The sequence below is a fragment of the Cololabis saira genome, chromosome 16 (genome assembly GCF_033807715.1).
Source record: "Cololabis saira isolate AMF1-May2022 chromosome 16, fColSai1.1, whole genome shotgun sequence".
Taxonomy (NCBI): Eukaryota; Metazoa; Chordata; class Actinopteri; order Beloniformes; family Belonidae; genus Cololabis; species Cololabis saira.
The window spans coordinates 41,171,116-41,185,597 of record NC_084602.1 but is presented as its reverse complement, the minus strand read 5'-3'; the positions used below and the strand labels follow the sequence as shown (position 1 = coordinate 41,185,597).

At 43.6% G+C, this 14,482-nt stretch overlaps 1 protein-coding gene across 1 annotated transcript in view; it reads right to left on the bottom strand.

Moving 5' to 3' along the window:
- Positions 1-3,558: 3,558 nt before the first annotated feature.
- Positions 3,559-14,482, bottom strand: part of clmna (calmin a) — a 39,314-nt gene continuing 28,390 nt past the window's right edge. The window contains exons 9-13 of the mRNA XM_061744123.1: positions 11,143-13,776; positions 9,660-9,823; positions 7,624-7,711; positions 6,757-6,809; positions 3,559-3,889 (exon numbers count right to left, since the gene is read on the bottom strand). Of these exons, the coding sequence (XP_061600107.1) occupies positions 3,778-3,889; positions 6,757-6,809; positions 7,624-7,711; positions 9,660-9,823; positions 11,143-13,776 (3,051 nt within the window). The 3' untranslated portion in view covers positions 3,559-3,777. The remainder of the gene's footprint in view (positions 3,890-6,756; positions 6,810-7,623; positions 7,712-9,659; positions 9,824-11,142; positions 13,777-14,482) is intronic.

The following is a 14,482-nucleotide window of genomic DNA, read 5'->3' as shown; positions in this document are numbered from 1 at the left end:
GGACCAGAGCACTTACAGTGCGAAGGCCCTATTGTATCTGTAGGAATTTTTCTTTCTTTTTTTATATTTTTCCGACGAAAGGAGGGCCTTTTTTCCCCCTAAACGTGCCCCAAAAGTCACCAAATTTTGCACGCAAGCCAGGCCTGGCAAAAAATTTGATATTTCATGGGCGTGGCCTAATGGCTCAACAGCGCCCCCTAGAAAACTTTGTGCCTCAAGCCCCACAATACGGTTTGACGTACATGCACGAAATTTTGGCGCAATTTATGCCATTTCTTCAGGCCGTTAATGCGGCCCGAACCGTAACGTGCACCCAGGTGTTTTATACATCAAAATGTGCGTCTCCATCCTGCGACGATGCGCATTACTTCTCAGTCAAAAGCGTTTCCGTGGCGACGATAGACGCCAAAAAGAGCGCCCCCCCTTCATCGGATTGTTCCATATTTGATAGTTCCTACTTTCTACCATAACTTTTGAATGGTTTGACATAAAGAGTCGTGGGTGGTGTCATTTCTGAAATGCTTATGATGATAAGTTGAGTTTTATATGAACAGCAAAGGCACTTTTTATAGTATTATTGACCTAGGAATTTGAGGGGAACCCTGGGGGGTTGGCGGTGGCCAGGAGTGCGAGGGCCCGTTAATCGCTTCATTGTAGTTTGTTATTTTATTTTGAGTTGGAGATTGCCGGTAGTTCTGTTTTGTCGGTTTGTTTTAGGTTATAGGTTTACCTGGTTCTTCTTATTTAGTGGGGAAAGTGCAGGGTTCGACGGGCCATTGCGTGGCTGGCCCTGTGCTTTACCTTACCTTTATCTTTGGTTCTTTTTGGCCGGGGATCTCCATTTCCTTTTGGTTCTTTACTTTTGGGTTCACCTTTTTCCTTGTTTATTTTCTCCCCAGCAACTTAAAAACACTCAATAAAAATTTGATTTCAACCCTTGAAATCTTTGCGTGGTCCCATATCTTTTATTACATTTATGAAGTGATTAGTCTCCTCCTGGTCTTGGTTTTTCCATGTTTATAAGAACTTCCTGGACTCAAAAGACCAAGATTCCTTGTGAAAAGAACATGCGCAGAAAACAAATTCCTGTTCCTTCTGATGTGGAAATCCCGTTAGGCGTTTACATAACCAAATATTCAGTTAGAATGTCAATGTAAAGCACTTTGAATTACCTTGTGTTGAATTGTGCTATATAAATAAATTTGCCTTGCCTTGCCTTGCCTAGAAAAGGAGGAACCCAGGGGTCATATTGGGGTTTTTAAAAACCGGAATATCAGAATCAGAAAAAGCTTTATTGCCAGGTCAGACATAAATCAGACGAGAGAACAATATGAGCAAATTCCGGTTATTCAAAGGGGTTATTGGTGTTTACATGGCCGTTCAAAACTGGGTTTTTGCTAATATTCCGATTTTAAAAGGGTTGCCAGTCATCACTTCGGCCACTTAAGGTCGTCTTGACATCTGACCTACGAAAAAACATTGTTACTGTAGTTTTAAAGAGACCACGTATGAACAAGATGAAGAAACTAAAATAAGATCAGGAACACACGTGATTATAACATGGGCACTTTAATGCATCAGTGACAATCTTCCAGAATAACAGAGAACAGAAGTAAAACGAGCAGAATAAAAACAACTGTGCTTGTGAAATCAAGTTTAGTCATGCACAAACAAATGTTACGGGTTTCGTGTGTAGTAAAACGGTTTCACAGCAGTCACGACTTCTAAAGCCATCTATCCTCCATCATATAACTGCCACCATCACCATCATCATCATCATCATCATCATCATCATCATCATCATCATCACCGTCATCATCATCATCATCACCATCATAACTTTTAACGACATTCATCAGCAGGTTAATAATATCAGCTGAAATGACAACAAAGAAAGATTAAATAATTAAATTACCTTTAAATTTAGAAAGTTAATTCTTCAAACATTCCTGAAAACAGCACTATAACAAATTGATCCTCAAAACACGTCACAATAAAAATAATTCATTTAGATTCAGAAAAAAGGGACCATTTTTACACCTCATCGGTTTTTCTTCATTAAACCTTTCTGGTACCACAGCGTTGGTACCGGATCGTTGGTACCACAGCGTTGGTACCGGATCGTTGGTACCACAGCGTTGGTACCGGATCGTTGGTACTGGAGCTGGTACCTGATCGTTGGTACCGGAGCTGGTACCGGATCGTTGGTACCACAGCTGGTACCGGAGCGTCGGACCATCAAAATTGAACGGTGAGTTTGTCTAGAAAAGTCCAAACTTCAAGACTCAAACGGACTCTGACGGGAACCAACATTGAAACCTTCGTGTGTATCTGTAGTGAAAAGGAACGGCAGTGGAGCAGCGTGTGTGTGTGTGTGTGTGTATATGTCTGTGTATGTGTGTATATGTGTGTGTGTCTGTGCAACCTGATCTCACAAAAATCCGTGAAATGCCCACGACCTCTCACCACTATTTTCCGTGGTATATACACGGAAAATGGTATAATTCCGTGTGAGCACCACGGATATTGTACCATGCAAAGTCAATGTGGTCCGTTGTCGTGATATATACACGGATTATGACATTATTATTATTTATATATCATTCTTTGTTATAGTGGCTAAATTTTGAGTTTTTGTCACGCAAGGTACTGTTTGTTACTGTCAGTTTGTAAAAGCATGTTTTTAACGCTGTGTTAGCAGTGTTTTATTGAGGTTTTAATGGGAGCACCACGGATATAGTACTATGCAAATTCAATGGGATCCGTCACCCGATTTGACTGCTGTCATACCATTGAATGAAGGACTAAACGATAACAATCATCCCATAGATATGGGCCAGTAGGGCCCTACTCTACCTACTAGTAGGCGCAGGAGGCTGTTATCGCCCCTTTCTATGGCTAACCCCATGTTATTGATGCTCAGTAGGCACAGAAGTTTTGTTATGAAGCTCACACCTCACCTCTCTTTTTTATGTATTTAGCTAGAATTTTAAAATCTGAACAATAGAATTCAACGTAAAATGCCGGATCTTGTCCTTTAAAAACAATACTTTTTGGAACATAGTGTAACGACCACAGATAAGATAAGGCCTTGCCCGCCTGGGCAACACATCAGTATTTGGCCGACTGGTTAGTGCAGTTGACTGTGGTCTGGGAGACTGGTTAGTGCAGTTGACTGTGGTCTGGGAGACTGGTTAGGGCAGTTGACTGTGGTCTGGGAGACTGGTTAGTGCAGTTGACTGTGGTCTGGGAGACTGGTTAGTGCAGTTGACCGTGGTCTGGGAGACTGTGGTTCGAGACACGCTCTGGGCACGACTTGTTCTCCACAGTATTTTCCTCATTGTGTTATGGTTTTCTTTTAATATCTTTAACATTTCTAAACACAAAAACACAAAAGTTTCATTGATAATTCAATAATACGATAGGTTAATGTTAAGGACATCCCTTTTGGTACAATATCCGTGGTGCTCACACGGAATTATACCATTTTCCGTGTATATACCACGGAAAATAGTGGTGAGAGGTCGTGGGCATTTCACGGATTTTTGTGAGATCAGGTTGGTCTGTGTGTGTGTGTGTGTGTGTGTGTGTGTGTGTGTGTGTGTGTGTGTGTGTGTGTGTGTGTGTGTGTGTGTGTGTGTGTGTGTGTGTGTCTGTGTGTGTATATATCTGTGTATGTGTGTGTATATGTATGTGTGTGTGTATTCAGCGGTCCGGGTTCAGCAGCAGGTGTGTGTGTGTGTGTGTATGTGTGTGTGTGTGTGTGTGTGTGTGTTTTCAGTCCCGGTTCAGCAGCAGGTCCGGCAGGATCTTCAGGATCTTCAGGTCCGTCTGTGGCAGCAGCCACACGGAGTAGAGCAGCAACCAGAGAAGCAGCAGCAGCCAGAACCTACACACACACACACACACACACACACACACACACACACACACACACACACTGTTTATCAGCACAGATAAATTCATCATAGTGAGTGTGTTTACATTAGAGCCCCCTCGTATTCTTAGTCCCCCGGTCCCTTTGGTTCTGTGTGCCCCGCCTGCCACGTCCTGAGACCGACCCCCTGACCCGCCTGCTAATCCCCGAGCTGTCTCGCCGGTCGGCCCGGCCCCGAGGGCGACCCCCCAGAACTGTCTCGCCGGTCGGCCCGACTCCGAGGGCGACCCCCGGAACCTTGACCATGAGCCTGGTTTTTGGTTTGGTTTTGCTGAATAAATCCTCCCTCCTGCGTTTGGGTCCTCAACAAACCAGAACAGCTACAAAATGTGTTCAGATTGGAGGACGAGGACAACAGACTTAAACATGATTTCAAACTTACTTTTGCAAGGCTAAACATAAAACAAAGCTGTATTTCTGTTACAGGTGTAAAATTATGGCATGGACAAAGCAAGGAACTGAGAGGTTGCACAAGTTTGTACCAGCTTAAGAAAATGTTTAAAAAAGAGAAGATAAGTGCCTACAAAAAAGAAGAAGGAGAAAGAGAAAAAAATAGATAGAAGAGTGGTATTTTTGTTTGTTTTCTTGTTTATATATGTATAGATAGATGGTGTTCAGCAAGTCAATGTAATTGTATTAACAGAGAGGGGCAGGTATCATAAGTTTTCTTCTTCATGCTCCTTTTCTTCATGGTGATAATGTGATACTTCATGGAATTTTGTACAACATTGTTAAGAAGATATACCATGAATGGAATAAATGAAATGAAATGAAAACCACTCTGTGAATATCTTTAATTCAGAATTAAAATTAAATCCGATTTAAAATGAGTAAAAATGACCGTGTAAACAGCTAATTCCGAATGAAAATGGCCATTCCGAACTTAATTCCGATGTAAGTGGTTGGTTTATTCCGATTTTAAATCTGAATAGAATAATTCCGTGATCATGTTTACAGTTTTTCACAATCGTTAATACCCATTTCTCAAAACAATAACAGCTTTTTTCAAACTGAACACACAGATCTGAAAACCTCACACACAAAATGCTAAACCTGACACTCCCTTTGCAAGATGACTCTTTGCCATCAAATCTCTTACCTGTTCACAAAATGGAACTCGTGTTTTCATTTGGTACACACAGCCATTTTTTCAAATGACACACACATACCATTCATTGAGTACACACAACTAAGCATTTGTCTGCACACTACCAAGCATTTACAGCACACTTAGGTGCAAAACTGAAAACACAATTATAGAAACAGAACACACCATATGAATGACAATGACTTTGGAAAATGTGCTTTTTCTCCTTTTGTAAAATGTCTGTAGGCCTACTTTTGTATAGTCAAACATAAAACAGCACACAAATATGCAACCAAGAAAAGTTTAATTTTAGCACACACAGAACAGTACAGTACAGTGAACCCCCCCTCACAAAACAAAAGTAGACCTGCTTCATCCTAACATGATTCCTGCGGAGGATTATATCTAATGTTGATAGGCTGACAGTGTGGATGTCCCTGAAAGTGCCATGGTCAGCCAGGATCCTAGACTGTAGTTGCCGGAGCGTGATTGTATTGTTCTCACGAACAATATTTACAACATCTGTCTCCTGCTCCTCTGTGAAAATCCGTGCTCTTCCTCCACGGTATGGTTCTCTTTCAGTCCTGCAAAATGCAAATACTGTGAGCACACTGCATTCTATTGATATACAGTATTACAGTAAACAAGGCAAATAGATTTCGTACCTGTTCTCCACCCTGAAGGTTCTTATGATGGCAGCAACTGTGTAGCGGCTGAGGTTGGGTTGGACCCTCTGGCCAGCCTCCCTCATGCTCAAACCATGGTTGAGAACATGGTCTACCACGGTTGCCCGTATCTCATTAGAGATGGTAACTCTCCTTCTTCTTTCTCCTCCTGCTCCTTCTCCTTGTCCTCCTCCTCTTCTCCCTCTTTGTCCCCCTCCTGCTCCTCTACCTCCTACTCCTCCTCCCCTTTGACCCCCTCCTCGTCCTCCTCTTCCTCCTCCTCCTCCTCTTACCTCTCTCCTTCTCTGGTTCTCTCCAATGTTCTCCATTGTTCACCAAACAAAACAGAGGCTCAAGGCACTTTTATACTGCAGTACTGATTGCAAATTTCCCAACAGACCTCAAAGTTTAGAGATTTGAATATTTGTGTGTTGTAGTTTGATGCTTTGAGATTTTATTTGAGAAGTGTGTTCAACGACTGAACATTGTGTGTAGTGTTTTGACAGCAAGGTGATTTGTAATTGACATCAGAGTGTAAAGAAGGAAAGTCAGACTCTAATGCAGATAAGGGAGTGTGAAGTAGTGCCAACTTGGGTCGAGCAATTGGTACATGAAGTGAAGGTTGTGCAAATTGTGCCAAATTTTTGCTTTTTGGGCGTTAGCAACTGTGAAAAACTGTAAAAAGGGTAAAATAGGTCGCGCACGTCCAATATCTAAAACAGCTGCTGGTCTCAAAACAGATGCAGGAAAAAACAAGAGAGGAGACCGCACACTTTTGCTCACTAGTGCAGATTTATTTATAATCGTCGACGATTGATGAGCTAAATGACAGGATTCTGGGTTTATGAAAGTCTGGAACAGCAGAAGAGGTTTAAGATTGTATTTACAAATATGCATCAAGCTTATATTGTCATCTAATTTATTATTATACACATTTATTTACTTCTTCTTATCTGTTGCTTATCTGTGATGATTCAGGTACAACGGAATTTTTGTTTGTGTGAGAAAAAAACTGAACCGAGTCTAAAACTGGTGTGATTTGGACCAGAACCGGACTCGGGTCTTACCAGAGCTCAGAGTCTTCCTGCCTGGCGGATCGGGATGCGGTTCTGTCTCCGTCCTGTTGGTTTAAGGAAACACACACTGTCAGAACAGAGCAGGAGAGAGTCTGGGTCTAAGCAGGAGTTCATTAATTTTGCCTTATTTATCTTATTGTGTTGCAATCTGGGGCAACACATATCCAACCAATATGAATCCTTTATTTTTATTACAGAAAAGACTTAGAGTTATTTACAATACACATTACAGAGAACACACCAACAGATTATTTTTTGAATCAAGATTACTGAAACTTGAGGATTTGGTTAAGTTACAGACACTCACAATCATGTAACAGCTAAATGTAAATTATTACCAGAAAACTTACAATACATGTTTACTTTCAGTTTAAATAATGAAGATAGTCGCAGAAAATTTTATTTTAAACATTTATTTGCCCGAACAACCTTAAAGCAGATGAGCACTTCAATTGTTGGAATTAAGTTATGGAATTCATTAAATTATGATTTAAAGGGCTGTATAAACATATTTCAGTTTAAATATAAATTTAAAGAGAAAAAAATAGCAATGTATGTATGAAATAGTCTAAATATATAATATATGCGTATGGAGACAGACGATCTATTTTCTTGTTTTTCTTTTCTTGTGATATTAACTAAGTAATTGTGCAGACCATCTGTTATTATTGTTCAATTTAGTTTTGAGGGAGGGGCAGGTAGAATAAGATTTTCTTCTTCCTGCTCCTTTCTGGTTCTGGAATATGCTTTTGATTGTGTTGTCATTTTACTTGCTTGCTTCTTTTCTTTGCATATTTCCATGACCAGAATAAATAAAAATGAAATGAAATGAAATGAAATGAGTTAAGGAGTTCTTACCGTGGGCTGTTCGGTGAACTTCCTCTTCCTGTGCCGGAGAACCGGAGCGATCTCCGTCTCACCGGGTCGGCTGGAACTTCCTGTGTGGCTGATGTCAGAAAAAGATCCATCGGGTTAGAAACTGAGCAGAACATCATGAAACCTAAACCGGGTTAAAAAAAAACGCACACTTTTGATCGGTTATCTTCCTAAGCGTGTGTGTGTCTTCAAACACGGATTATTTCCTGAACCATTGTCTACGTTTCCATGCATCAATAACCCTTTTCTAACCGGAATATGATCAATAACCCGGTTACACGGCCATGTAAACACCAATAACCCCTTAGACTAACCGGAATTGTCTCATATCCCGGTTTTTAAAAACCCGATTATGAGCCCTGGGTTACTCCTTTTCTAACTGAATACTTGGTCATGTTTAGCCTAACGGGATTTCCCCATCAAAAGGAACAGGAATTTGTTTTCTGCATGTTCTTTTCGCAAGGAATCCTGGTCTTTTGAGTCCAGGAAGTTCTTATAAACACGGAGAAACACAAGACCAGGAGGAGACTAATCACTTCATAAATGTAATGAAGGATATGAACATTTCTGCATTTGTAGACGGTAGAAAGTACCGGGATAGAAGATTTACAAGAAGGTGAGAGAAAAGTTGCGCGAACGCCAGACCAGAAGGAAGACGCTGGAAAAGGCGACTTCTACAGAGCTGGGGCCTCATCTATAAAGCTTGCTTGCGCAGTAAAAGCGCCTGAAAGCTGCAGAAGCCGCCATCTACGCAAAGCCTCGGATCTAAAAAGAAAAAACTAACCGAAAAATCTGCTTATCTTTACGGCAACTCGGACCCTCCCGTAAGAATTTACTTAAGACACGGGGAACTGGCGAGGCAGGCTGTGAGGTGGTGAAATGAAGCCAGATTCATGTCATACTCTTAATAATGTCATCACATATCACAACATATATCAGACTTATAATAAAATAGTGCTGATAACGGAGCAGGCGGCGGGGGGGGCGGGGATGCGTCGTGCGATCGTGGCACTAACGGGCAGCAACGACGTGCTGCCACTCACTCGCTTTATTTTATACTATTTATATACTTTTTCTACTTTTACTGTGACCACCAAATAATGTGGTTTTCCTGTCCTCCACCTCATCCACACCATCTAGATCTCAGATCTCAGTGAAATTCAGTGGCACGGTGGCTGGATACGTTCATTCATTCTGACGCATTCATCCGGATTCATCCCTAACAGGCTGCAGGAAGCCACTGCGCATGCTCAGTAGGCTCATCCATATGGATTTATGGGCGTGTTGAGGGCGGGATATGGGGCGGATTCAGCTGCGCAGCTTTCCAGGTGGACTGTGATTCATAAAGGGAACATTGCGTGGAAGTCTGCGTGCACGCGGTTTAATAGATCCGGATTTTTTTTTGCGCCCGCCATTTTCGGCTTTTGGGCGTACGTGCACTTTTAGTATGAATCCTACGCACTCCATTTTAAATGAGGCCCCTGTTGATTATCCACCGTGCTGCTGTTGTTGTTGTTGTTGTTGTTTTTGTTTTGGATTTGGATACAGGAAGAAGAAGCAGAAATGAGGGGAATTGTGTCATCACGTTCTCCGTGCGTCGCTGGTTTGATCCAGATATCCCAAATGATTAATCACCATGTAAACAGGGATAACCCTGTTAACTCACACATGGAAACAGATTATTCCCAATGTTTCAGTAACCGGAATATTGACCGTAACCCCAATTTTGACTGATGGAAATGTAGTCTGTGAGATCCTGGATGAACTACACTGCTCAGAAACACAGACGCCCAAGAAAACCAGAGCCTTATGGGGTCTGAGTGAACAGAATCAGATCAAATTCAACCATGATGAAATGGTGAACTGGACCATCATCACCATCTCCACCATCTCCACCATCTCCACCATCTTCAACATCTTCAGCATCTTCAACATCTCCACCATCTCCACCATCTCCACCATCTCCACCATCTTCCCCAGACTTTACCAGTCTGGGTCAGAACCAGCACCAGTTTTACCTGATGGAGTCCCGGACCTCTCCGGCGTCTGCCGGACTCTCGGCCCCCTGGACTCCCCTGACTGTTTCCCCAACCGTCTCCCCGATGGGAACCCCGCACATCACACACTGCTCCTCGGATGCAGGGGCGTCTCCAGGCTCCTGATTGGTCGGACCGACGATCACCTGACGAGTCAGACAGAAACAGGAATGTTTCAGCTGCTGGAAAGTGAGTGGCCACGGTTACATGATGTTAGCCGCTACGACTTTGAAAAGCTCACAACTTTTATGTTTCCTGTTTCCATCTGTTCTTTTAATTATTTCCAGGGCCTCGAAGCTATTTATTAAATAAATGGTCTCTGCTCTTGACCAGCGTTTACTGCGTGCTGCATCTTGAAACTTTGTTTGGAAAACCAGCCCAGTAATGTCAGGTTTAAACATGATTATTTCCTTCCTTGCCTACATTGATTTCTAGCTGGCTAATGTGACACCACCCTTCAAGTGCCACAGTGTGAGCGAGATAGGCATCTGATTTAAGGAACAGGGCAACCAAGGCCATATCATCTGCATACTTAATTAGTTTAAAACATTGGAGAATATTTTTGGTGTTTCTTTTGATAAAAATCCACTGGTGTTATTACTTGGAAAAACACCAGAAGAAATTAAGAGGAAAGAAACTCACTTGTTTTTAGCTTTAACAGTAGCATTAATTAAACAAATTACAAGAAATTGGTTAAAGGATGATAATTTAATTAATTCTAAATGGAACGATCTTGTAAATGACATTTATGTAATGGAAAAAATAACAATGAGACTTAGAAATCAAGTTTATATTTTTGAAGAAAGATGGAAAAAATGGGTGAGTTAACAACAAACAACAGCCTAATGACCATAACATGATTTTTGTGTTTGTTTTGTCTCCGAATACGTCTGTATTTCTGTCCATGTAGTGAATATAAGGATCCTCTGAATGAAATCTGATATGTATTGACAAAGTGATATATATGTATAATGTTTTTAATTTTGTTTGATTTTTTTTTGTGTGTGTTTTGTTGTTTATTTTATTCTGTTGTTCTTTTATTTTCTAAAAAATGCAAATAAAAAAAATACAAAAATTAGTTTAAAACATTGCTCGTTGATCATGAATTCATCAGTAAAAAGCTAGAATAACACAGGGATCAATAAAGGTTTATCTCCTATTGCTGAGATTCCTTTTCCATAAAGACATGTTAGTTAATTGATCTCAGCAGCTGTATGGGAAGAAATCCAGTTTCTAGATAAAGGAAATGCACAAGATCAGAAGTGTAAATCTTCCCCTTATAGGGTTCATATTGGCTGGACTAATGCAGCTTGAATTTAAACTCTAGAAATCCCTCCTGGACATCTCCCATCTACTGGACCGATGCTCCTGGAGAGTTTTTAGAGGTTTATGAAGAGGAATGTTTAGACTTTTGCTGCATGAAGATTTTACAGGAACCAAACTATTTAGCCTGCTAGAATCTTACCCGGTCCAGTTCCTCCACCAGACCTGCAGCGGTCGTCACATCGACCTCTCGCTGGTCCAGATCCTGGACTTCGGCGCTGTGTTCGTAGACGGGCGCTGGCTCCAGAGCAGAGACGCTCAGAACCGACGGCCACCTCTGCGTGTCGGCGTCGGGAGGCTCCGTGAAGACGGGCTCCTCCTTGTCGGGGTAGAATAAGTCCATGGGTTCCAGGTCGGCCACCACGTCCTCCGTGGGAGAACCTCGACCCGAGTCTGCGTAAAACAGGTCAATGGATCTGGATCGACTTGGTTCAGAACACAACATTCCTATCTGGTGATTGGGCTGCGAGGCTTCTGGACCCGTCGTGTCGTGTTGGATTTGGACCGGATCCGATGTGTTTTGGTGGGCGTTTCCCATCTCTGTGTCAAGGTGTCCATCGACTGGACCCCTTTGACCGTCTGGACTGTTGTCGGTCGCTGTGTTTGTCAAGGGGGGGTCGCCGGTTCTTTTCACGTCCTGTCCGGTCTGAAGATAATCAGGTGTAGAACGACTGTCTTGTTCGGTTTTGCTTGATTCCTCTCCATCTCCAGACCGTGTCCTACTGCTGCTGTCACATTCGTGTAGATCATCCGAATGTTCATTTGAATGTTCTGTGAGGATCACTGGCTGGTGAGACGTCGGTTTAATGTTTTCAGATATGGGACTGGACGGACTCTCCACGGGGACTCCGTGGTCATCTTTATTGCTGGCTTGCTTGGGTCCATCTGAACTGTCAGGACTGCTGACTTTTGTGTTGGTTCTTTCACAACCAGACACCTTTCGCTGACCAGCACCTCCCTTCTGGTCAGGACCTGGACCTCCTAGGTCAGGTACTCCGTCTTTGTCCTGGTTAGGATCGAATTGTCCTAGGTCATCTTTGTCCTGGTCAAGATCTGGTCGTCCTCGGTCAGATACTCCGTCTTTGTCCTGGTCAGGACCTGGTCGTCCTCGGTCAGATACTCCGTCTTTGTCCTGGTCAGGACTTGGTCGTTTTAGGTCAGATACTCCGTCTTTGTCCTGGTCAGGACCTGGTCGTTTTAGGTCAGATACTCCGTCTTTGTCCTGGTCAGGATTTGGTTTTCCTAGGTCAGATACTCCGTCTTTGTCCTGGTCAGGACCTGGTCGTTTTAGGTCAGATACTCCGTCTTTGTCCTGGTCAGGATTTGGTTTTCCTAGGTCAGATACTCCGTCTTTGTCCTGGTCAGGATCCAATTGTCCTAGGTCCCCTTTGTCCTGGTCAGGACCTGGTCGTTTTAGGTCAGAAACTCCGTCTTTGTCCTGGTTAGGATCGAATTGTCCTAGGTCACCTTTGTCCTGTTTACAATCGAATCGTCCTAGGTCACCTTTGTCCTGGTTAGGATCGAATTGTCCTAGGTCACCTTTGTCCTGGTTTGGATCGAATTGTCCTAGGTCACCTTTGTCCTGGTTAGGATCGAATTGTCCTAGGTCACCTTTGTTCTGGTTACGATCGATTTGTCCTAGGTCACCTTTGTCCTGGTCAGGACCTGGTCGTCCCGGGTCAGATGCTCCATCGTCATCGGGCTTGTCTGGCTCCCCGGAGATGGAGATCAGTGGAATGTTCAGACTTATTCTGGAAGCTTCTTCCTGATTGGCGGCTTCTGAGCTGCTGGTTTCTTCACCGAGTGGTAAGTCGCCGATGACTTCACGATGTGTTTCTACTCCACCGTCATTCCTTTCCTCTAAGGTTTCCGCCTCATTTCTGCGGTTGTATCGTTCATCCTCTGGGGGAGATCCTGCTTCCTGATGTTCATGTTCCTCAAAGTGAGTTCTCTGCTGCAGATTCTCAGGTTGGACATCGGTTGGACCATCACGGTCCTTCCTATCTCCATCTTCTCCCACAAAACTTTCCTGATGGGGGGGTGTTTGTGTGACGGACGTGATGGATTGGTCCAGACGGTCAGTCGTGAGGGGATCTTCAGGGCCAACGCTAGTAAACGAAACCTGATCTCTGGGCTCATCCTCTTTCTGGATCAGCCTCACATCTGTCCGATCTCTCTCTTTCGTAGCATCAGTCTCTGTTGGGTCTGAGGGGAGGTTTGTCCCCAGGACGTTGTCCATCTCTTCATCGATGTACGACCCAGGTGTGGACCGGTCATCGAGAGCTCTGTCCTCCAGGGAGGAGAGGAAACCTTCATCCATGGGCGTCACGTCCACGGGCGTGGCCCGGTACAGCTCCCAGGGAGAACCGTCATCCTCAACCTCCGCCATCAGCTCGCCGTCCGCCCACGAGTCTGGGGAGTTGATGGCAGAGTCGCCAATCGCCGACTCGGGAGCAGACGAGAGCAGCTGAGCGTCCGGCTGCTGTCCGACCTCGACGCTGGGGACGTCTTCCACGAGGGCGGAGTCCGACAGGAACTCCTCGGTGGACCAGGAGCGAACCGCCGCCGGCCTGAAGCGCGGCGACGCGACGCTGCGGTCCACCGACACCGAGGAGATCCAGACTTTGGGAGGCGGTTGGTCCCTCTGGAACATGCACGAGCGCTGCCTCACCGTGCCGCGCAGAGCGCCGTTCCTCAGGGGGTCCGGGTCGACCTCCCGGAGGTTGAGCCGGCCCATCGAGACGCTGCGTTCCATCGGCTGGCGGGGTTCCTCCGGCTGGGGGGGGATACGGAGACGTTAAAGGAAAACGGCTGTGACCTTTTTCCAATAGATTTACTAGATCCACCCCATTGTTCCAATTCCCAAGTATTCTCCCTATTTTTGCTGTAAATGTTTTTCAGATTTGTCTTTTTGTCTATCAATCCATTCACAAGCTGCTTCCAACCTGTTTTAATTATTTATTTCAATTAAATTCCCAAATTCATCACTTCAATACCAGGTCTGCAAACAATGTCCATCCCACCTTTTTCAGGTCTACTTTTTCCCAATTTTCAACTAGATTCAGAGGTTCGTCTTTATTGGAACACCTTACCACCATATTAGAGAACGCTCGAAGACAAATACTTTCAAAAAACAAATCACAACACTTTTACTAGCCCAAGTTAGCAAAGCTTACTCATTCATTCCCCGTACTTCACTGCACACCCTCATTAGATTCCTGCTTTTGTTTTCTAGCAATTTAGCTTATTTTCCTTAGTTGTCCTATGTTTTACATATATTCGTAGATATTGTTTGTTTCATTACAGGAGGAAACATCGACAAGCCCTTATGGGATTTTTTGGTTCATCCCGCACATTTTTTTTTTTCTACATACTGTTGGTCTGTACTTTTAAAACTGTTGTATGTTGTATATTTTGATGTGCAAATAAACTAAACTAAACTCAAACTAAAAACCTCAGACTGTGGACGGTCAGAGTTTTCC